The 23706-nt window shown below is 38.9% G+C and overlaps 1 protein-coding gene across 3 annotated transcripts in view; it reads right to left on the reverse strand.

The window, feature by feature from the left end:
* Window positions 1–23706, reverse strand: part of SOX5 (SRY-box transcription factor 5) — a 359749-nt gene that overhangs the window by 224768 nt on the left and 111275 nt on the right. For all 3 annotated transcript variants that reach the window (XM_065649584.1, XM_065649592.1, XM_065649575.1), the window contains one exon: window positions 1972–2182. In XM_065649584.1, coding sequence (XP_065505656.1) covers window positions 1972–2182 — 211 coding nt within the window. The remainder of the gene's footprint in view (window positions 1–1971; window positions 2183–23706) is intronic.

Here is a 23706-nt window from a genome sequence, read left to right on the forward strand (position 1 = left end):
GCCACTCTAAAAACAATCATGTTGGCTGAAGGGAAGGGGGAGGGAGACTTGTCAAAATGATGTATTTGTCCCTCACCACCTTTCAATGCTCTTATGCAAGTCTAATTTTCTTCCTAGCCAGCTCACCTCTCTGGCCTCCTTTTGTTTCATGTCCCATTTCCCATTCTCTTCTAACTTCTGAACTTTTGTTAGTTCGCTTTTAAGGAGAAAGGGGGGAAAAAAAAACCCAACCGTTTCCTATTCAATTTTCTTGGATGGGGAGTAAGCAGAGACGTGAATATGGCACCCTCATAATGATTTAACTAGGGCTTAATGAAATTTTCATCACAACCTGCTGTTCATTTTAATGGCCTTTGAAAGACAATAGAACAATGGCTAGAGGGAAGAAAAGATTTTCTGTTGCATGCATTTGCAAAGCCCAACATTCAGTTGCTCCCCCTCCCCTCTCTTCCAATCTCTTCACAAAGCTGTAGATCTTTTGTTTGTACTGTATATTTTCATTTTAGTAGAGTTGAGATAATGCAGAGGCTTTGTAACCATTCTAATGTCTATTTGTGGCCTTTCCTTAATGGAGTCTGTGCAGCTTGTACAACCTCATACTCAACAGAGTATTTATACGCTGCCCAGAACCCCCTGTTCGTTCCTCTCATATTAAAGTCTGGTCTCCTTCCCCCCCACCTCATACCATACACAGGGAAGATCTTTTCCATTCAAAGGCACAAGGTAGGTCATGGCACCGACCATCAAATCAATGTAAATGCAAAATGAAATGCTATGACTATATGTAATACTCCAAAAAATGCTTAGACAAAGAATTTGCTTCCCAGCAGACCCTTACTATGTCCTCCAGTCAAGTAGAGAAGACTAATTTACAATCCTGTCATGCTCATGTATGTGACAGCGTGGCTGTGTTTGCATCTGTATGTTCATTCTGGTATGCAGTTTGTCCTAAAATTTTCTTGTAGGTGCTGTCAATTCATGCTTCAACAGCGAAGTGGGATCTGAGGGCCACGCTTTTAAACTTTTGAAATAGATTTCTACATCAGGATAGGCAGGTGTAAATGAAAATGAAGTCTTATTACTGTGCATTAGGGAATAAAGCTCAGTGTGTTCACACAACATCAACCGGCTCACAGTCCCCTGGAAGTCTAGCTGTAAATATGCATGCTGGGTACCTATGAAGAATATAGCAAGAACTTCATCTTCCAGTCAGGGGTTTGACTCTGGCCCATAAGGGATTGAAAATCTTACTGAAAGGAAAGCTGTTCTGTGGCTTCTCAGAGGCGAGATGTTTGGTCTTAGTCTCAGGCCACAGAACTCAAGTGGCATCGTCACCAACTGGACATACAGTCTCAAAAAGAACCTGATTCTCCAGAGTGGATACCTATAGGCCAAGGTTGAAACCTTCTAGCCAGACATAATGCAGAGAAAGTCTGTACTGTGTCTGTTTGTATAATACCTGCACTACAGATAAACAGAGGATGACATGATAGAACATGCTCCACACAAAAGCTTTCATGAATTACAAATTTAACTTCTTACCGTTCAAATAATGACACGCCTCCTAGATAATTCCACAAAAACACTGACATTGCCGACAACACTGCTTTTTGCTCTAGCAGTGGGGGAGAAGGGAGTGGTGTAAATGAGGCGTAAATGACCCCCAGGCTGTTAAAATTACAGTGTTCATTGGACCCATGTTGAAGAGGTTGGCGTGTCTATTGAAACTGTGACAGAAAGACCGTTACGTCAGGCAAAGGCTCTCATTTGGGAAAAGCTACAAACGTTAGCTGTGAAGGGATACTGCCGAAATTTATCTCTAATGTAGACAAGAACTATGAGTTCTTTACCTCAATTTTGCTAGCAAGAAAAAGCAAATGGAGCAGAAAATGGGAAGATTAAAAAGTATACGTATGCAAAGAATCTGGAGAAAACAAACCACAAAAATTTGGCCAGTTTCCCAGGCCTTACCTTCTGGCTCATTTTTGATGAGCTCTTCCATTTTCCTTTGCTTAAGGGTGTCTACAACATCTGCTAGGCTCCCTTTGCGCCTTTCCGGGGTTCCCAGGGCTGTGCTGGACAATGACTCTCCACTCTGACGCCCACCTTCTTCTGCCTTCAAGGGTGAGGTAGATGAGTTGTGCGGGGCAAATGAAGACATCACTTTATTGCCATCAACTTCCTGAAAGGGGAGAAAACCGAGATGAAACATTTCTCTCTTTCCTTAAAGAATAAAAAAAAATAAATAAAAAAAAAAAAGATGGAAAGAAAGAACAATCCTTTGTTCTTTGAGTTCATTGCTGTTTGTTCTTCTGTTGAAACCTTTAAAAAGGCATGCAATGCTTCAAAAACACCCAGAACAAAGACTAGCCATAAAGCATAAACCAAGATTACAGGCTGAAGTGAACAAAGATCAGCTTGCAAGGGAGAAACATAAAATACAGTTTTTCCCTAATTGAGAAGAAGTGTTGTACTCATAGGTTTCCTAAGAACAATGGTATTGATTATTTTTAATTGTTTGTTCTTTTACAGCTTGCTTTCAAAAAAATCTCTGATTTTTACAAGGATCATTAATTTCCTGACTTTATAAAGTACTCGATGGCTAGTTGTAAGAAATGAAATAGTAACCAAATATCAAATGCCTTTCACCATATGACTTATTTTAATGCACAGTTCAAGTAATTCTCCCATTTATAAAGGATTAATGAATTGTTTTCTGTTTTCTAATTCTCTATCGTCCACTTCCATCTCAAATCTTCATTTCTTGTCAAGACAATGTTTTTCACAAAGATGGTCCTAATGACTTTCACTGGCAGCACAATGGCAAAACTCTGTGACACATAATCCTCCCCACGTGAGAGTCCGCGGAGGCCTCACTGTGTACTCGTTGATTTCAATGGAAACCAAAACTGGTTCAAGCATCTTCAAACTTGCCTTCGTTAATATGAGCGCCTTCTCCTCTGTGCCTCCTCCAACACAAAGCAATGTTTTCTGCATATATTCCTTTCCCCTTTTATGTTTCTTATATGCCTACCCTTCTGTACACATCTCTGAAACCTCATTTTTCTCTGCTAACATATGCCGTCTATACCTTGCAAAACTTATTTCAATGTCTCAGAACAAAGCTTTCTGCAAAGTATGTAGACTGCATAATATAATGCTGCAAACATGAACACGTTTTATTTTTATCAGATTTTCAAGAGGTTTTTTTTCATTTCATTATGCTATTTATGTTTTTGTATTCCAGATGTTTAACGAATATTATTTCTAAAAAAGTCACTGGTCCATCTTGTGATCTGAGTTACAGACTTCAATGCAGATGTCTTAATAAGTTTTAAATTGTTTTTATTTTACAGGGTATGAGAGAGACACATATTCTGGTTTTAGTGATTCGTGTTATAATGTTATCATTTTTCTTTCCTGAGCAATCTTTGGTGTCTCTAGTTTAATAAGCACCAATATTTCAAAAACCAAAAATATGTCATTTCATAAAGAGAACATAAATTGCTAAAAATTATCTCAAAATTTAAATAAAGCAACACGGAAGATATGAAGAATGTATTTGTTTTCACAGACAACTTCATTTTGGCAAAAATATTACCTTTCATTAAGAAAACTTTTAGTGCAAACAGCTTTGAGCAGCTTGAATGTGTTATACTAGTGAATAAATTCCCTAACGGAATCGGATTTAACTGAGATTACAATCTGGGCCATCATATGCCCCAAAAGCCAAACCCAGTGATGTTAATGAGAGACTTTCTACTGACGTCAATGAGCTTTTGACCAAGCCCTAAAAAAATTTCCGACTCCAGTCAACAGAAATGCTCCTTTTTTTTCCTTGCAACTCCCTCCATTTTTGTTCTGCACTTGGCAAATGACTAGTTGCTAACAGTGGACTTGAAAAATTAGTTGGAGCCAAATGTAAGTTTTTTAATATATATAGACTTGAATAAACTGGGTTTTAACACTCATCTAGACGAGCAAAATAGTTAACTTCAGCATCAGTTCAGATTTTATCTAATATTCAAACCTGTTATCACCAAGTGGTGTTTTTTTTCCTAAAGACAAGGCAAAAAAAAAAAGAGGCAATATCTTGAAAGCTGCTTTCTTATTCACACTTTGAAGACAGATAAGCCAAATACTATTCTTAGTTACAGTTCTTAAATCCATCTATACCATCAGTTATGTATAGGAACAGTACATTTCTCACATTACCAGGAACTAGTTTACCATTTTTATTCCAAACTAGGCCCCAAAGACACTCACGTTTCTGTGTATGTCACACTTCGGTCACAAAGTATTTGCAACAGCTGCCTAAACCTCAGGAATCATCATTGCTGTTTCCATGTACATTTTGGGTACAGGCAAGTGTTTTTGTATGTACAAATATATTCTGAGTACAAAACAAGTTTGTTACAAGAGAAGAAGCATAAAAACACAAGGATTGAATGGCATGTAAGGTAATACAAGGTGAATTTCAAAATCACAGATTGCTCGGCATTCCAATGGAACCCACAAGTATTTTTAAAACCACTAAAATTTCCCTGTCTCTCTTTCTGGGGAAAGGAAGTGTGAGGGGGAGAGGACAACAGAGTAGTTTGTGGATAAAGCATAATAAAAAGACTCCAGATACTCAGTTGTAGTTCTTCTAAATGTTCCATGTAACCATGGAAAAAGTCACTTTGGTTTCTGCATTTCAGTCTCCTACATGTAAACTAGGCACAAAAGTAGCAATTTCTTATATTGCAATGGTCTTGGAGTGATAAATTCATTAATAACACAGAGACCCCCTGATACTACAGTGTTGGCTAAAAGTATCTATATAGTACCACAGTTAAGAAGACTTCATAGATGGATAAAAAAGGAAAGGGAAGTGTCCTACACGGATTCTTTTAAAGATAAATTCTATCTTAAAATACACATCTAAGTAATCATCCCCAAAACAAAACGTTTCCTTAGACCGTTCGTGTTATGTGTGCATGTACGCAGTGTTTGCGTATCACATACGTGGGCTATTTATGCACTTGTGGGGTTTAAGATACACTCCACGTAATCAAAACACACATACAGTAGGGGAACAGCTGCAATCACATCTCGGTAGGCTAAATTACAGTATGCCAGTGAATTATTCATTCAAAAAGATCTGTAGCAATCACACATTTGTTGCGTGATTTGCAATCTAAGAGGAATCCTCTCCGTATCTGTGGATGAGCGCAGACACCAGCTTCTGCTGTGGATGAGAGTTCAATATGTATCCTCTAGCACACCAGCTCGAGAACCTGCCTTCCCCACTTGTCCATGATCTTTTTATTCTGACATTCAGAACAACCACCTGAAACGCTCAACTGTTACCTTGACTTTTGCTTGACATCCCTCTGTTTTATTTTGCTCTTCCTTACGCCGTTACTGTGGGAAGTGAAAAGAAACTTTCAACAGTTCTGGATTTTTACTTTAACCACGTAAAAAGAAAAGATACTTCCACATAAAACCTACTTATGTCAATGCAGGCGTAAAGCTAAAAAAACTTCTAGCAAGGAAACTCCTCTGATATTACATGTGAGAGTTTAACTATCCTCCTGAAAACAGTCAGAGAAATCCTTAATGGCAAGAAAGGTATGTCAGCAACAGTTTAAAACTAATCCCCTGAGAAGGAAGTTCCCTCCCAACAGGTGAGATTTAGCAGGTTCCTTTTTTGAAAGGACAAATCCATGTGACTTTTTTCAGTTAACCGAGAGAAAAGCAACGGCACTGTAAAGAGTAGTATTAAAGAACCTAAACATCCACTACTGACATTTTAAAATGAAGTCCATCAAGCCATATACAAGACCTATTTCTCAGTCACCGAAACAGTGGAAAACCAGACACTCTTTCACCGGAGAACAGTCTCTCTCAGCTGTAGAATCATTTCACCTGTTCAAGTTTGATTACATTCCAGCCTCTGGCACTGTTAATCCTGGTAACAGTTTTATGCAGTCAGCAGCTGCTTGGTGGATGGGGCTCTATTGTTCATTTGCATTGCGAATTGCTCTGCTAATGTGTGCTGGCACAACACTGCATCCAACTCTGGGCTGGGATCGTACTCACCAACACCTGATGCTGCTGCTTCTTGCTTTGCCCACTTCGGAAAGGCAGACAAGGACCTACACAGATCCTGCTGAATCAAACACCCATGGTCTTTCTTTCCCTGACAACAACAACAACAACAAAAAAAGGACTGGCCCACGTTTCGTGTCTTCTGCTTCTGTTCCAAGCTAGAATCCACAGGAAGACTTGTTCATTTACAAGAAAGTTGCCTCGATATTGCCAAACAGCTTTCCAGCTATGAAGGAAATACCTCTTCCAAGGTTTAATGATAAAACAGGCTTCTGCCCTTTCAGGATGAGGTCAATAATCTTCCTGTGTTAATCTTGGGCAAGCTTTACTTAATCTAGCCCCCTTGTCACCTTTGTGATTGACAGGAAAAGTCACGTCACTGGACAATGGACTTATCCTCACTGAGCAATATCTTTTTCAAAGATTACACAATGTTACCTTTGCTCTCATAAAAAGTGCAAACATTTTGTGGTTCAAATAAACTATTCGTTCCAACTGTATCTTTCAAGTTGTCCCTCTCCATTTCCCAGGGTCCAAGCAAGGCCTATTTGAGTTTTACAGAGGGACAGTGAAACTTAATGAAAAGAAACAGGTTGTACTTGGTGAGACTTCCAAAATATCTCTTAGTACTGTAAGTACATCTCATCTTCTCCTTCCTCATCTAGAGATGCACATTACTGCTATCTGCGATTAAACTCAGACAGAAAACTGTTTCTGTGGCATTAAAATTTTGAACCAAACTAACCAACAACTGAAGCAGAAGAGAACTCAGAACTAAGTCTGAAACTGTTAATTACCACCATATGGTTATGCAAGGAGGCCGCATCTGTAGCAACAATTAAAAAAAAAATCAAGCTTCTGGCTTTACAGCCAAAAACATCTGGAATAAAATACTTATGTCTTTAAAATATGCACTGATACTGCCTGATTTTTAGAAGCCTGTGATCCTAAAAGCAACCTAACAGGTTCTTTTTTCGACACTGGAATTTTGCCCATGCTTTGCTCTTTTAGAATGTCTAAAGAAGATACGAAAGCAAATTTTTTGCTCTGCTTTCTGCATTAGACATGTAGGCCTATCTGTTTTATAGTCTCCATAGTGACCAAGAAGCTGGCAACAGTATGACGTAAGACAATCAGAAAACAGAATACTTCACACTTGTGAAGACAAATTATTCTTAAGCAGTTTAATACTGCTTGCTACTTATTTTTATTTATTTTACTTAATAAATTTTTAGGGAATAAATATCTATGTTCAAGATTCAATAGCACAGCTACTTCAAGTAAAAACGCAAAAGCTATAAAAACACTCCCAATGCCCACAGGAGGTCCACCAGCAATTATGAGAGAAACCAAACTTGACATTTCCCATATTTTTAAGGTTTAAAAGAAACAAAACATACACACGATATTCACAAAGCAAGAATGATCTTTTATTTTTAGTTAACCTTCCTTTACAATCTCTCCCTTAATGAATGTAATTAACTTAGTTTAGGAGCATAAGTGCCATCAACTTTCAATGGGAATCATATCTTCAAATCACTTAAGTGATTTGGAAAATTTTCTCCTTCTACATTGTATGTCATGGGGCTGTAGGGCAGATATTACCATAAACCTATATGGTTTATGGTAGCTGTCAAGCTGGCAGCTTCAGGAAGATGAAACTCATACTCCATAAGGGTTCCCAGTGGGCACCATTCTTCTTACACCTTAGAATTTCTTTGCTTCTGTCTTACATTTAAATAGGTCTTGTCTATGCGTTTCCTTCATGAAGCAAAGTTGTTCATCAGTGATGGAAAGGAATGTTCCCAAGGAGATTTAAAAAAAAAAACAGTGGAGGATACAGTGAGAAAAAGGGAGACTATGTAAAAGGGCATACAGGGAAAAAAACATGCAGGGGGATAAACACTCCATTAGGAAGTAAGAACTGACAAGAACACATAATCCAAGGAGGGATAAAAGAGACATCGAAGGGTGTCACGTAAACAAGCCTAGAAAGATGTACATCTGCAGGCTCTGGTTCTGCAGTTAGATCTGTGCAAACCAACAGCTGTTCTTATATAGGTTTGTTGTTGTTGTTTTGTGGTCTGGTTTTTGGTTGGTTGGTTGTTCTTTAATACGACTATGGTTTTTATGAAGATAAGGAAAGGAAATGTAATGGAGAGTGAAGAAGCTGATGAATGGATCTGAGGAGTCAGCTGAAGAGGTCATCATAGCAGAGAACTAAGAATTTTACCTGAATAGGTGGGCTAAACACAGTAAATAGAGATGCACGTTCTTTTTTTTTCTTTTTACTATAATCATGCCACAGGCAAGTAAAATACATGCATCACATTTAGTTTTAGCTTTGCTGAGATGATGTATTTGGAACTCCATGATCCATATTCTGGAAGTATTACCAATTATCAGACTTACAGAAGCCTGATCACATCTGGCTCTCCATCTACAATGTTAACACTTCAAAGACTTTGCTTGGTACTGCATTTTGGGGTGGGTTTTTTTGCAATCATTACTACCTCTTATCCTTCAGGTTGTATTAATGTAATATCAAGTGCTGTATCTAATTACTGACCTCTTTTTGAAGAAGCAGAAGATATAGTGTCAGAGGTTTCAACACAAAGACTAACAGGTATTTCCAGTGTTTGACTTCTAAGATGAACTGAAGGTCAAAAAGAAGACCATCCGCTTTATAAACTCTGCTACATCAGACACTTCCCTTTCTTCTACTTTTCTCCTCCATACGTAAATCTGAGACAATACTAAATATCTCCTGCAGCTTAGGGCATTTTATATAATTGATGTAAAAAGCCTAGAGATTATTGAACAAAAACCTCATAGCAGTTGTATTTTCATATGTATTGATGCAATAAATACTCAGCTCTTACATTACTCTGTGATTCACTACAGCCCAATCATTTGAAGCTGGAAATTGAGAACTCTCCCATATACCAAGTGCCAGCCCACAATATCTGACAGTAACACTGAAACGTACTTTGATTTTTTCCAAATACCATGATACTCAGACTGCTGCCATAGCTGCACAAGGACAATTTCAAGTGTTTCCAGCATTTGGAGATGAGTTGTAATAAACTGTTCGGCTGTGTTCACACAAAAGGAATAACTTACAATCCATTTTGCATTGATTTGTAACTTTATCCTCTGTGATTTACAGAACATCAGAGCAGAGTTTTCAAGCATTTGAAGTATCTAAAGATATAAGACTGTGGCCTAGTGGAATTTTTGAAAATGCCCAATAATATATATTCATTGAATTCCCACTGATTTCATAAGAGGTCCCCAAAAATAAAGAGTTAGAACCAGCACCATGTGACTGGCTGACTTTCGGCGATTCTTCGCCGGACCATTATCAGACTATCTACAGTACAGAGCACAATCTGATGACTGATGCTTTAAGACAAACATTTCATCTCCTCTGCCTGTCTTGCATTCCAGCCCATCCCCAAACACAGAGCTCAAGTTTAGTATTTCTTACTGCTTATCTTCCATTTCCACTTGATTTACTACAAATCAAAGAATCATATGCAACCTGTGGAGCTGTTTGTAGTAAAAAATGTGCGAGAAAATATTTTAAGTGAAATTTTAGAACCTTTTTATATTGCATATCTAACAAATTGGGTTTGGTTTGTGATGGCGTTGTCTTTAGTTAGTTAGTTTTATTATTTCCTTTAGTGTTACAGGTTTTGCTTTTATTTTTAGCCGACCTCTTTGTCCCATTTATTGCAACAAAGTGCTTCTCCATATATAGAAGTAAATTGGAAATCTTTCTACAGGATAAAGATATTAAATACAGTAAAATAGTAACGACTACTTTGTATTGGGCAAATGCAATTAGTGACTTAATTCCTGACACCCATCATCAGACCAGACCTCTCCTACTGCTTCTTTCTCCAGCAAAACTCATTTTAAGAATGTAACAGAGGATTACATCTATTTGCTCTCAAAATACTTAACAAACAAAACTGGCATTTTGAGAACTCCTAATATGTTAGCTATAACCTGCAAAAACAAAGAACATGTTGTACTATAACAGCCTTGTTATCTTCATGCTAGTAATCTTCATGCTTAAAAATAATAAATAAAACTCTGCAAAAGCAGTTTTAAGACTTTTATGATCTCTTCCCTGGGGGACTAAAGATCACCCTTAAGACCTTGCTAAACAAAACATAAGACTACTTATCAAAACAGCTTGGTAGACTCTTCAGCATACATTAAATCCTTCTAATAGTTTGGAAATCGTGTGGTGTAAAACAATTATCTTTGTAAAAACACAAGCTTACTAACCACACACAACAGCTCTGGTATTGTGTTATAAAACTTATGTTGAGTGTCAAAACCAGTTCCATCACCAGCTTTCTTACGATGAAACAAGCCCATTCTCTGTTCTGACTCCTTGAGAGAAGAGGACAGGACCATCTGAACAGGATTTAGTGATTCAATAAAAGGAATGCCAAAGGCTAGCAACGGCTCCTGGGCTGCTCCCAGCTACCTAGCTTTCATATTACGATTCATCACAGTTTTCAGATGGGAAAGAGATGTAAGATCACCGTTCATCTGTTCCGTGGTAGCCTACAAAAAACTGTACCAGATAAACATACTTCACCTCATTCCTCTGTCTGGGTGGCTGAGAGCACAGTAAAGACCAGACACATACAATTTGGTCAGAACTGCATTCTCTGTGCTAGGGACAATTTGGAGTATGTCTTGTCTGAAGAGAACCACCCTCCAAACTGGGGAACAAAAGAAAAGAAAATAACCTGTGCCCAAAAGGGCCTGGGCTCATGTTCATACTTCCAATTCCCCCAAGACAGTGTAATTCTGCAAAGTACCTATAGCAGGTATGTAACAAGACGGCACACTCAGCTCTCTGGTGTGGTCTCAGTTGTTTCATTTGGGCTAATAAAATGCCTCAAACACACACTGAGGTTTCCCATTCCCCCTACGAATATTTTACACATTAAAACCCCCCTTGTTGCTGTGAGACATTGCCTCATATTTGCTTCCTTTCAGCCCAAAACTCTTCTTACGCAGCTGCTTCTTCCAGTGATCTGGACTATACCTTTTCCATGTTAGAGCTTGTGTCATTCACGTCTTTTTGGACAGTTAGCATATATTTACTTTGTTATTACGGGCCCATATTTAGCCTTTCCTCTTTCAGTCTTCCCTCACAAATCAGCTCCTACAACTCTTTAATCATTTGTTGCTTGCATCTAAAATCCCTCCAATTTGCTGTCTTCTCTAACACAGCCAGAATTGAACACATTATTTCACATCTACTCTTAGCAGAGTTATGAGGAGAAGGACAATTACCTCCTTGTTACCGCCTTTTTTGTTGCCTTGCTGCATGACAAGCTCATATCTGATTTGTTTTAACACACCTAAATCTTTTTCAACATTACTGTTTTCCAAGTGCCTTACTCCCATTGATTATCTGTGTTCTGGATTACTTTATCCAGCTGTATCAGTTTGTAATTTTACATTTGATTATTTCCTGCCATGCAGACTCCCCTTGATTCCTTTGATATTATGGTTCTATTCTCCCTGGTACACCACTGGTAACTTTAATGAGTGTATTGTAATTCACTTGTTCAAACTTCTATAACAATATATTTATTTCTCTATATTTCTAAAATGTTGCTACAGGCGTTCACTCTCCTATGAATTCTGTACCAAGAAACAGAGAGCTTAGAGCAGGCAAAGGACTTCCATAACCATATTCCCTGCAGACCACGTATTTTCCAGCCACCTCAGAGTAACACAAGAAACAGATGTTGCTACATAACTAGGAGGCTCTGGTAGGTCAGGGCAAGCAAAAAGGCACTAAAATAAAGGACACTGGTGCAGATTACATTGCTCTAGGAACTTTTTCCTCATTTCTACTGAAGAAATCAATCTGACAATCTCTGCCATTGTGGCTTTTCAAAGAAGTATCCATATTTTTTCTGACACTCAGTATATCTGACTCTTTCTACTAGTTAAATAAAATCATCTTGTACAACATAGAATTTTAGAATCATTTAGGCTGGAAAGGACCTTTGTGATCATCAAGTCCAACCATTAACCTAGCACTGTCAAGTCCACCACTAAACCATGTCCCTAAGAGCCTCATCTATGCATCTTTTAAACACCTCCAGAGATGGTGACTCCAGCACTTCCCTGGGCAGCCTGTTCCAATGCCTGACAACCCTTTCTGTGAAGAAATTTTTCCTGATATCCAATCTAAACCTCCCCTGGTACAATTTGAGGTCATTTCCTCTTGTCCTATCAATTGCTACTTGGGAGAAGAGACCAACACCCTCCATGCTACAACCTCCTTTCAGGTGGTTGTAGACAGCGATAAGGTCTCCTCTCAGCCTCCTTTTCTCCAGCCTAAACAGCCCCAGTTCCCTCAGCTGCTCCTCGTCAGACTTGTCCTCCAGGCCCCTCACCAGCTTCACTGACCTTTTCTGCACTCTCTCCAGCACCTCAATGTCTTCCCTGCAGTGAGGGGCCCAAAACTGAACACAGGATTTGAGGTGGGGCCTCACCAGTGCCGAGTACAGTGGCACAATCGCTTCCCTAGTCCTGCTGGCCACACTGTTCCTGATACAAGGCAGGATGCTGGTGGCCTTTTTGGCCACCTGGGCACACTGCTGGCTCATGTTCAGCCGGCTGTCAATCAACACCCCCAGATCCTTTTCCCCCAGGCAGCTTTCCAGCCCCTCTTCCCCCAGCCTGTGGCGCTGCCTGGGGTTGTTGTGACCCAAGTGCAGGACCTGGCACTTGGCCTCGTGGAACCTCATACAATTGGCCTCAGCCCAGTGATCCAGCTGGTCCAGATCCCTCTGTATGGCCTTCCTACCCTTCAGCAGATCAACACTCCAGCCCAACTCGGTGTCATCTGCAAACTTACTGAGGGTGCACTTGATCCTCCTTGTCCACATCGTTCTACTCTCCTCTCAAAAACATAATGCGTTACTATTTTTCTTTTTTTATAGTTACTTTACTTGGAGCATTCAAATGAGATGCACGAAACACTGTATGAAGGAAGCACCTTGCAATGCCCACATACTGAATTCCATGCAACTTCCAACAATCAGCTCTTTCAGAATTGTTTGTTCTTTATACTTTTGAAGATTGTAGCCCACATACATAATATCGGGAATCTTGCACATATCCTACATGAAAGGTGGGTGTGTGACTAAATCCATTACACCTTGAAAATAATCATGTTCTGCTTTATATATGTTGTATATTCTCCACAAGCCTTCTCATTTAACATCTATTTATTTACTTTTACTGTGTATTTGTTCTCTTACTTTTCAAAAGATCACAACTAGACTTACAGGATGGTAACTGTCAAAATCATCTTTGCCCCCACAGAGATTAGTATAACTTTATTTCTTTTTCTGAAAGCAATCTTCTGGAAGTTCTCATTTTCTGGAAGGGCCAGAAAACATTACTTTATTAAAATGGAATGGCTTCTTGAGAAATAGTCCCATTGTCTCCACTGGAGTTAACTGTAGTATTCAGAGTATGAATTTTTCAAAATGAATTCCACTGGTTCAGAAATATGTTTGTCTCATTTGTTTTTGAAATGCATATTATCTAGCATGTGGGACTCTCAATCTGCTTTTATCTAAGTTCTCTATTCTTTCATCTGGTTTTTATACACCTCACCAACTACTTTCTGTCTACTCCTTACTCTCTTACACCTCTTAAGTAATGCCTACACAAACAATAATTTATAGGATTTTCCACGCAGTAACTGTTTTGATCCTCTTTAACAGTTATTAGAAGACCTATTTACCCTCCAATATGTATTTCACCTCCTCTTTATGTCTTCTATAACTTGATTTTCTTTCTATCAATGACTGTTCCACAGCTTCAGTGAAGCAGAATTGGGAATTCTGGTATAAACCAAAGCAGTTTTCTCAACGTTGAAGGAAAGACTGCACAAGAAATAACTAAAACCAAGAAATAGATATTCTGTGTTTATCAACGCAGAATGAGTACATTCACAGAAAGTCAGTTCCACAGATGTTTACAGAGTAGGAATCAATCTTATTTGTATCTTACACACTTTGGAGGATGGTGTTTGATGACAGAATGCCAAATGTATCAGAATAATTAATAAAAATGAATATGACAAAGGTCTATCCACATAACACTGATACATAACTATAATACGTGTTAGAGCTACTCAAAATTTGACAATTAATCCTCACAAAATCCCTTTGTGACATTGCATATAGGGCAAATTAGGAAATGACACGAACTGACTTGCCAGGATCCAAAGCAAGGTAACAGCAGAGCAGATTCAGTATCCAGGGGTTACCAAGAACCAATTCTCTGTTCACTCTTCTGGGTCTTAGTACACTTCAAATGGCAACATTATGTTCTGCTCAGGGGAGCAACATGATGTCTTTTATCATTTAAGTCCCATTCTAAAGCTTATTCGACCAGAGCTTAAACAAGATTTAAAATGCACACAGACCCTGCGCACAGAAGCCAGTTTAGACTGTGGCTGAGTGATACAAAAAACCCCAATAAATTCTAATTTATGACAGATCCACAGTTGTTCTCACTCTGCAGATGAGTTATTCTTTCTTCTGTTCCTTTAAACTGCAGTCAGTAGCATACATTGCCTACTAGGAAGAGACCTTTGTGATAAGATAATATCAAGGGATGTTGTGACACTCCTGATTAAGAATTACACAGTAAGCAAACCGTACAGAAATGCTAATTTTCCTCCCCTTTCTCATCACTTACCTAAATTATTCTGAGTAATACAAATTATCTTTATTAGCTTTAAGGCAGTTCTTTCTCATTCTCTTCCGCCATTTTTAAAAGAAATCACATTCCTGTGGTTGATTAAGCCCACTATATATTTCCTTACAATTAATTTTTTGCACTGTTGTATGTCATGTTCACAAACAAACAAAAAAACCCAAAGAACATCTATTCTTATACAGTCATAGCCAACTACCCATCATCAGCAGAGTATGAATAACTTTTGCTGGAAACAGCCTTTCTTCTCCAAGCTCTTCTTTGAATCACTGATTTCTCAGTATTCCCTGTAGTTTTCAGTCATCATGAAGTGATGCTGAAAAACCCACAGAATTGCTCAACCCAAATAAGAAAGACACAATTTTCTCCACTTTGGCTGGAAAGAATGTAAGCCTACATTGTGACGAAGAAGTATCGGTTGACTAATAGAGCATGGTTTTACAAAATTTGTCTTTTTCTGACCTTAAATTTATCAAGAGGGAGTCTCAGGATGCAATCCAGCCAGATATCACTGTGCCTACCAGCACCGAGTTGATGTACAGAAGGTTTTTAACAAAAAGTTCTCTGCAATCCATTCATTATACTTAGCAATATCAAACAGGGAAAAATAATTAAAAAGCCCCTATTGAGTACCTAGAGACCTTGAGCACAGACAGGGGGTGAACACAAAGACAGGCTATTTGGTTATAAGAGTCACACTTCATCTTTTCATATATATATATATATTCAGACATATTAAAAGAAATTACAGTACATTTTGGACGAGTTTTTATTTTCTTCCTCCCTTCTATTCTGGTCTATAAGTGTCTAACACTTAGAGTACACATATTTAAACAGACTCAAGAGTTACATAAAATTTATTGATTTAAGTTTTTTAATCTTCAGATGTACACGTATGTAGAGACTACATATTTGAAAAATAAATTGCCTGAACAAACTCAATTATGTGAAGGGTGAAAATCACATGTAAACGACATTATGAACAGGAACTATGCTGACAGCTGATTTGTACTTTACAAGGTACAAGGAGGCAAAAGCTAGTTTTTGACACCTAAGACCGGTCTACCTGAAAGGCATCCAGTCTTCCTTTGTCATTTGACAGTGCTGCAAGTTGCACCTACACATTTTTCTCAATACATTTCAGTATTACATTTTTGTTACACAAACATTACATTGTGACTCATAACTTAAGGTTCAAATAAACTTTTAAAAAATAGAGGGCCGAAAAAAGACATTATAATGACACTATGCTGCAACATCCGACATACCTAACCACTGACTGCTTGCTTGAGAAGTTAGTGCAGTACATCATAGTCATGTCGATGGCTTTTAATATTGGCAACATTTATAACATGACTATTTTGGTTCTGTCATCAGTATCACAGATTAACTGGGACGCATGTTTGTGTCATTCATAGAAATGCATCCTCGCAGCTAAATTGAGGAAGTGTGGTCTGGACGATTGGGTAGTGAGGTGGACTGTGAACTGGCTGAAGGGAAGAAGCCAGAGAGTCGTGGTCAATGGGGCAGAGTCTGGTTGGAGGGCTGTATCTAGTGGAGTCCCTCAAGGGTCGGTACTGGGACCAGCATTATTCAATATATTCATCAATGACTTGGATGAGGGAATAGAGTGCACTGTCAGCAGGTTTGCTGATGACACCAAACTGGGAGGGGTGGCTGACACGCCAGAAGGTCGTGCTGCCATCCAGTGAGATCTGGACAGGCTGGAAAGTTGGGCGGGGAAAAATTTAATGAAATATAACAAGGGAAAATGTAGAGTCTTGCATCTGGGCAGGAACAACCCCAGGTTCCAGTACAGGTTGGGGAATGACCTATTAGAGAGCAGTGTAGGGGAAAGGGACCTGGGGGTCCTGGTGGACAGCAGGATGACCATGAACCAGCACTGTGCCCTTGTGGCCAAGAAGGCCAATGGCATCCTGGGGTGTATTAGAAGGGGGGTGGTTAGCAGGCTGAGAGAGGTTCTCCTTCCCCTCTACTCCGCCCTGGTGAGACCGCATCTGGAATATTGTGTCCAGTTCTGGGCCCCTCAGTTCAAGAAAGACAGGGAACTGCTGGAGAGAGTCCAGCGCAGGGCAATGAAGATGATTAAGGGAGTGGAGCATCTCCCGTACGAGGAAAGGCTGAGGGAGCTGGGTCTCTTGAGCTTGGAGAAGAGGAGACTGAGGGGTGACCTCATTAATGTCTATCAATATGTAAAGGGTGAGTGTCACGAGGATGGAGCCAGGCTCTTCTCGGTGACAACCAATGATAGGACAAGGGGTAATGGGTTCAAACTGGAACACAAGAGGTTCCACTTAAATTTGAGAAGAAACTTCTTCTCAGTGAGGGTGACGGAACACTGGAACAGGCTGCCCAGGGAGGTTGTGGATTCTCCTTCTCTGGAGACATTCAAAACCCGCCTGGACACCTTCCTGTGTAACCTCATCTGGGTGTTCCTGCTCCAGCGGGGGGATTGGACTAGATGATCTTTTGAGGTCCCTTCCAATCCCTAACATTCTGTGATTCTGTAAGGTACTTTCTTCATTCCATCCAGGCCTTACGTTAAAGAAAAATTTAAAAATTTGGAAGGAGCACATAAATACTCTGGCAGCTACCCTGCCTTTCAACCCAGTTTTACACAACTTTATCATGACATCAGTTTTCCCTGATTATTTAGGAATCAGATTCATAAAACATAAAACCTACATTGTAGGTCCAAATTCACCTCAAGCCCATACAAATCAATATACTGTTAGCACAAAAGGAGTTGGCAGTGTGAAAAGATTAGATGACACATGAATCACAGGTACCCAAGTCTGCCAAAACATCATCTTCAAAGGAGACAATCTGGCATTAGGAAGGTCCATAAAACAGAACAGGGATGCACAGTTATATTTTCAGTGACTAAATGGAGAATTTCTAAGGGCTGTCTAAATAACATCCTTTTGTAAACTTTTTCCCATTAAGATATTAATTATCAGCCTGCTTCTCCTGATTTCAGCACATATTTATTCTCTAAAGTAGCTGGCCAGAATACTGAATGATTAGCAAGATCTCCATCAGCAAATTGCATTTACCTCCACAGGTTACTTTCAATGAAAATGGGATCACTAAACTGGTCTGGAAATCTCACTTCTGGAACACGTTTTATTTTAAGCCTTTGTGTGAGAGTTTTATTAATTTTCATCGCAGTTATTATTCACTTCAACAAAAAGCAGGGCTTTCTTGTAACAGAATGAGTCCTAGTGTCAAAGAGGTCAGCTTATGTACAGTGTACACTTAATAAAATATAAACAGAATTAGCTGAGAAAATTTCTCAAAAGAATTAGTAGTTTGTCTTAGGTTTTACTCTTTCACTTAAGCACTGATGAAGAGGAACACTCTCTTACAATATCCAGTGAAGATTCTGATGAAAATAAACTGGAAAATAGCAACAAACATTTTTGGAAATTGCTAGTCGTTCCTGTGACCGCAAGGGTTTCATAAATTTTAGATTGGCCCAGACTAGTAGAAGTTTACATGGAAGCATTTGTGTTCTGCTCTGTAACAGGTGAACCTCCAACAATGTATGGGGATAAGCAGAACAGTGACTTTAAAATGTCATCTTCATTCAACATATTTGCTCCCCGTGTATTTTCCGAGTCATGTCTATCTGCTTGCTTTATTGACTAATTTTTTTAACAACCATTAGCACTGAAGAGTCAATACAGCTACAAAAGAAGAAAATGGACTCTGCTTTGCAGACATATCATCAACAAAATAGTCAGTTAAGTACCATTTGCAAAATGTTGATTACTAGGGATGACGTGAGGCAAAAAGGACGCAGCTTTATTTTCAAACCCCAGGTTAAGTTAGCATTATAGGCAATTATTAAAAATATCATATTTTTATGCAACTAAATTTGACCTCTAAAGCCACAGAAAGACAGAAAACATGGGACCCTTTAATGTCATTTTTACAGTCATTTATCTGACTATAACCTCACTTTAAAGCGTTAAGGTCAGCTGGTCGTGAAGCATGAGCTACACTTCTGACTAGCATGCACCACATTTGACTCAAGAGTAAATAAGGGACTGACACTCCGTTAACCTTCCCAAGTACAATTATTTATCAAAACAGCTCACAAGAGTACCCGACAGAAAACTGATAAATCTGGAAGCAAAAACCAAAACTGTAACAGCACAAACTGATCCTTCACCAGTGATGAAGAGCTATTTCCTACCACAATTCCTGGGGCAAGTCCTCCAGCTCGTTTTCTAACACAGCCATTGATTTTAAAGGGCTGTCCCTTTATTCACATTGGTTTCGACGAAATCTCAGATATTTTTTTCTCTTATTTCCATCTTCTTTCTTGGAAATAATATATGCTAATATCCTGTATTTATAGGCATCTTCAAACATTTTCCTCAGAAACATATGCAGAAAATTCAGAACAGGTGTGACACATTCGGTCATATCTACTCTTTCGTGCTTTTAGTTTCAGCACAAGGACCACGCCTGTTGACAATATTCCTACTTGGTGAGCTGGCCGTCACCTTCCTACCACCATAGAAACTTCATTCGTTTTATTAAATGGCCTATGGTGGTTTATTACAACGTTGCCTTCAAATTTTCTTAATTCTATAAGATCGCTATAATATCCTGATGTTCTGAAATTCTGTCTGCCTTCCTCGCTTAAGCACGAGGTTTAACTGTTCATCGGCAGCTGTATTCTGCCAGTAATTACTTTTACTTTTCAACTACAGCAGCACTCCACTTCCAATGAATCGGCGAGTTTTCCCTAAATCTTCCACCAAAAGGTGTCGGGAGGGAGAGTGGGGAAAAAAAAGGTTGTTGTTTTGTTTTGTTTTTTTAAAAAGGCAAAAAAAAAGAATGGAAAGCAAAATCAGTGATTTCACTATTTTTTCTGGAAGAATGTCAAAATTTTTCAGTTTCCAGTGTTAAACTATTCATTCTACAAATGGTGGGAAATAACAGCTCTGATCTAACCACTGCAGGGATGGAGGGGTCTGTGCAGCACATCACAAGATACGTACACATTAGACAACTAACTTGTGCTCACACCCCTGGTAAACATGCACCACGTGAAGATTCACTCACGATCAACTGGAAATTTCATCCATCGTTGCCATCTTGTCTTGCATGCTCGTTTTCCTTTGGCAGTAAAGCACATCCCTTTTTTCCACTGTAGCCTCAATTGGTCTCCAGCCTCTCTCAGAATAACAGATGGGAAGAAATCACCAAGTACTCACCACTGGAGTAATAGTTACCACAGCAGATCTCCAAAAAAAAAGCAGTGGTGTGCAGCAAATTAACTCTATTCCTAGTCTTCACTCTCCCTTTAAGATCAGAACTTATTTCACTTCTTTGTGAAATGCATAAAGATCCATGTGCACAAACAGCTATGATTTCCAGATGGCTCACACATATACCTTCTTTCTGGCGGTCACAAGACCGAAAATGTAAAAATAGAGAGACAAGGGAGAAAGAATCATTTTAAGGGGCATGTGGCTTTCTTTTTTTTTTCTAATCAGGTAGCCCAAAACACAGTAAAAAAGAACTGTTGACTGACATCAAGGTAAATTTCTACTAAGCGTCTTCTAATAAAGCAAGAAGATTGACTTGATAACTCCTTTTAACAGAGGATTTATTAAATCCATAAAATACAGAAAAGCACAACCCTCATTATTTCAGTTACCTTATTTCAGCTTGTACAAACAACCGATTCCTTAAAGATCATAAAAGGAAACGGATTTTGATTTTAAATCAGTTGCACACTTTATCTCATACATACGAAAATAATTATGTTCAGAGGACTGAGTACTTTTTAAACATGACTCAGATAATTGATATGAGATCTGATATTTATTTTTTCCCATTGTCTTTCAGATCAAATGTCTTAAATTTAAAAGACTGCCACCCTGCAAACTCCTTGTCTTGGCAACTCGCTCTAGGACCTGAGACTCAACATTTCTTCTTCCTTCTCCTGAGAAGAAAAGATCCTGTACTTAGACTTCACTGGCAATTCTTTTGATATGCAAGAGGCACTATAATCCATTTTGCTATTCCACAGCTAAGCAGTCAGAGCTCTGCAAAGCTAAGCAGCCCCAAAACTTGTTTTCTGCCAGCGAACTAAGCAAAAGACAGCGGCCCACAAAGCCTTCCTTCCGTTCAAAAATTAAACCACAGCTAACCAGACAGACTAGTACCAGAGAGGATTTAACTGCAAGTTAATTGAACGAAACTACTCAGCACCATTTACAAAACCATGACTGAGCCACCCCGAGTCTGGTTTTACTTGGAATTAGAGTTTTTCAGTAGCATCTCAAATGCACCTGCTGCAGACTTCATTGTCTTTAATGGAAAATCATCTGTTGTTAAGCAGGAGACACAGCTGTTAAGACGTAAATGTTTCCACTACTACCTGTGTCCGGGAAGCAAAAAAGAGTAACAAATTTTTAGGAAAATATGGTGGAAACAAAAACTCCACATACTGAAAGACAAGTTTCAGAAGAGCAGATGTGATATCAGTCTTCAAATATACAAACATTTACTGAAAAGAGGAACTACATTTCTACTGCTGCAGTGGCTAGGAGAAGAACGAACAAGCTAAAACTGAAACAGAAAATATTTGAGTTACACATTAGGAATAATTTCCTGAAAGTAAAGCCAGCAATACTCTAGGACAGATAGGCTGGTAAGTTGTGAGTCTCCTGCACTGAGTAACTTTAGAAGTTAGACTGTTACCTGATAGAAATAACATCGGTACCGCTGACCTCTGTATTGAGGCTGGGACTGGATGACCTCTCGCAATCCCTCTCAGCCCTACAATTCCATAAGTGCAGGGCTCACATACATTGAGAAATACATGGGCTCATTCAGTAGAGGCTCTATAGATCTGTAAGGGACTTACTAAGCTGGATAAGGGGGCTTTGGTTGTGTTTTGCTTTGGATTTTTTTTTTTTTTTTTTTTAAATAAATCAATAGGCTCGGGCCATTTTCCAAAGATGCGGTTTGGTAAGTTTCAAGCCAAACCTCTCAAGCTTTACTTATGAGATAAGTGCTAAACAATGAGCCAGATTCATCAAGGCTTTATAGACTTACTTAAAAGAAAAAGAAACTGATTCAGCCAACTCACTTCAAGCCAAATCAGGCAGTTGAAAATCTATTCTTGAGATTTGGAAAACCTGTCTCTTAAAAAAATTATTTTAAAAATATGTTTCAAGAGTCCCTCTTTAGCAGGGGCCTCAGGCAACTCTGTCAAGAATCTGTTTTTTTCCAGTCTGATTAGGAGCAGTATATTTCTCATGTCCATAGGAGATAGTTAAAGTATGTATGTTTGCATATATATACACCTACATATTTTTACATATATACTTACACATATAAATAACATAAGGATTGAAGAATTTTCTATCAAAGGTTTGGTAATTAAAGAAGTGGGTTTGCTTTTCAAAAAGATTAATAGTGAATTTGCTTCTTTACTAAAAGGAAAAAAATCAATAGTAGCGCTGGACACCAACGTACGCTACCAATACACAAAGCTAAAAACCTGCTCTCAAACAGGTTTATGAGCCCTACTACATAAAATCCACAATACTTCTTAGTCCTGCCCCTTAGAGTACTTCCCAGGAGGAAGTTAATTCCTCTGTTTCTTCAGCTCCTGGTATCTCTAGCAAGAAGGGCAACACCTGGGCCAAACGAGCTAGTTCTTGTGTACGTCCTACAAAAATCCTACCAGAATCAATAAGGTGTTTCAAACAAGGCATCAAACAATTATTATTAGGAGAGAGGAGGACATAGGCCTGGTGTTATCTAACCAGCAGGGGCCACGGTATCAGCTGTGAAGGGGAGGAAGCACACACTGCCCAGCTCTGCATCGTAATGCAGTTTCCAGCATCCCACCTCTACCTGTTGAGGTGGAGAAAACCCGGGCTGCAAATGCTGTGCGGGGAGAAGTTCCGTGTTGGGAATGAATCGATTTCTAAGCAGAAGCAGAGAGGAGGCCTCCATACCCTTCTTCCCATATACCTTGTAAATTTTCCCTAGTAAATTCAGATTCAGCTGCTGGAAGCTGTTGGTACTATAGTGATGGGCACAGACTTAGCCCTGCAGACCATTAGGTGGCTGCCCCTCTAGCACAATATCAAGCATTTACTGTAAACATGTACATCAAAGCAATGACAAAATCTTCAAAACCTCGCCAGACTTTCTTTTTGTGTCTTGTTCTTTCCAAGGAAACCACTTCTTCCAAGAACATGGAAAGACCATGTGATTTTGAACTGGAAAACCTGAAACATCAGTAAGCTTACCTGTTAATGAGGAACTTGCTATTGAAATGAGCTCATTAGGTTTCATTTTTGCTGGCTGCTGATCGATTCACGAGCCACTTATGCAGCCTCTGTAAGCTGTACATAAATTATCAAATGCATTGATTTCTAAAAATAATAAATCAGCAAGTCAGTCCTTTCTCTATCTCCAGTGTCGGTGCCTAACTCAGTGGCCTTCAAAATTCATCCAAACAAAACAATTATAACATCAGTATTAACAGATACATTGCATCTCAAACGGCAAATATGCTATGGCAAAAATGAGTTTTCATGCATCTCACAGAAGTGAATAAAACCTGCCTCTGAAAATGTTACATACAAAATGTACAATATAAAATGCACAGAATTTTGCGTGAATCTGTGTAGGTGGCAGCTTAAGAAATTCACAGAAAGGAACAATTGTCTACAGCAAGGAAAAATCCAAGCTAGACGATCTTAAAGTCCTTTTCCATCTCAGATTATTAAATTTCCATAACCTTCTTCATATGACTGAAGTAGT

Source organism: Caloenas nicobarica, chromosome 1 (assembly GCF_036013445.1).
Source record: "Caloenas nicobarica isolate bCalNic1 chromosome 1, bCalNic1.hap1, whole genome shotgun sequence".
In the NCBI taxonomy this organism is placed as follows: domain Eukaryota; kingdom Metazoa; phylum Chordata; class Aves; order Columbiformes; family Columbidae; genus Caloenas; species Caloenas nicobarica.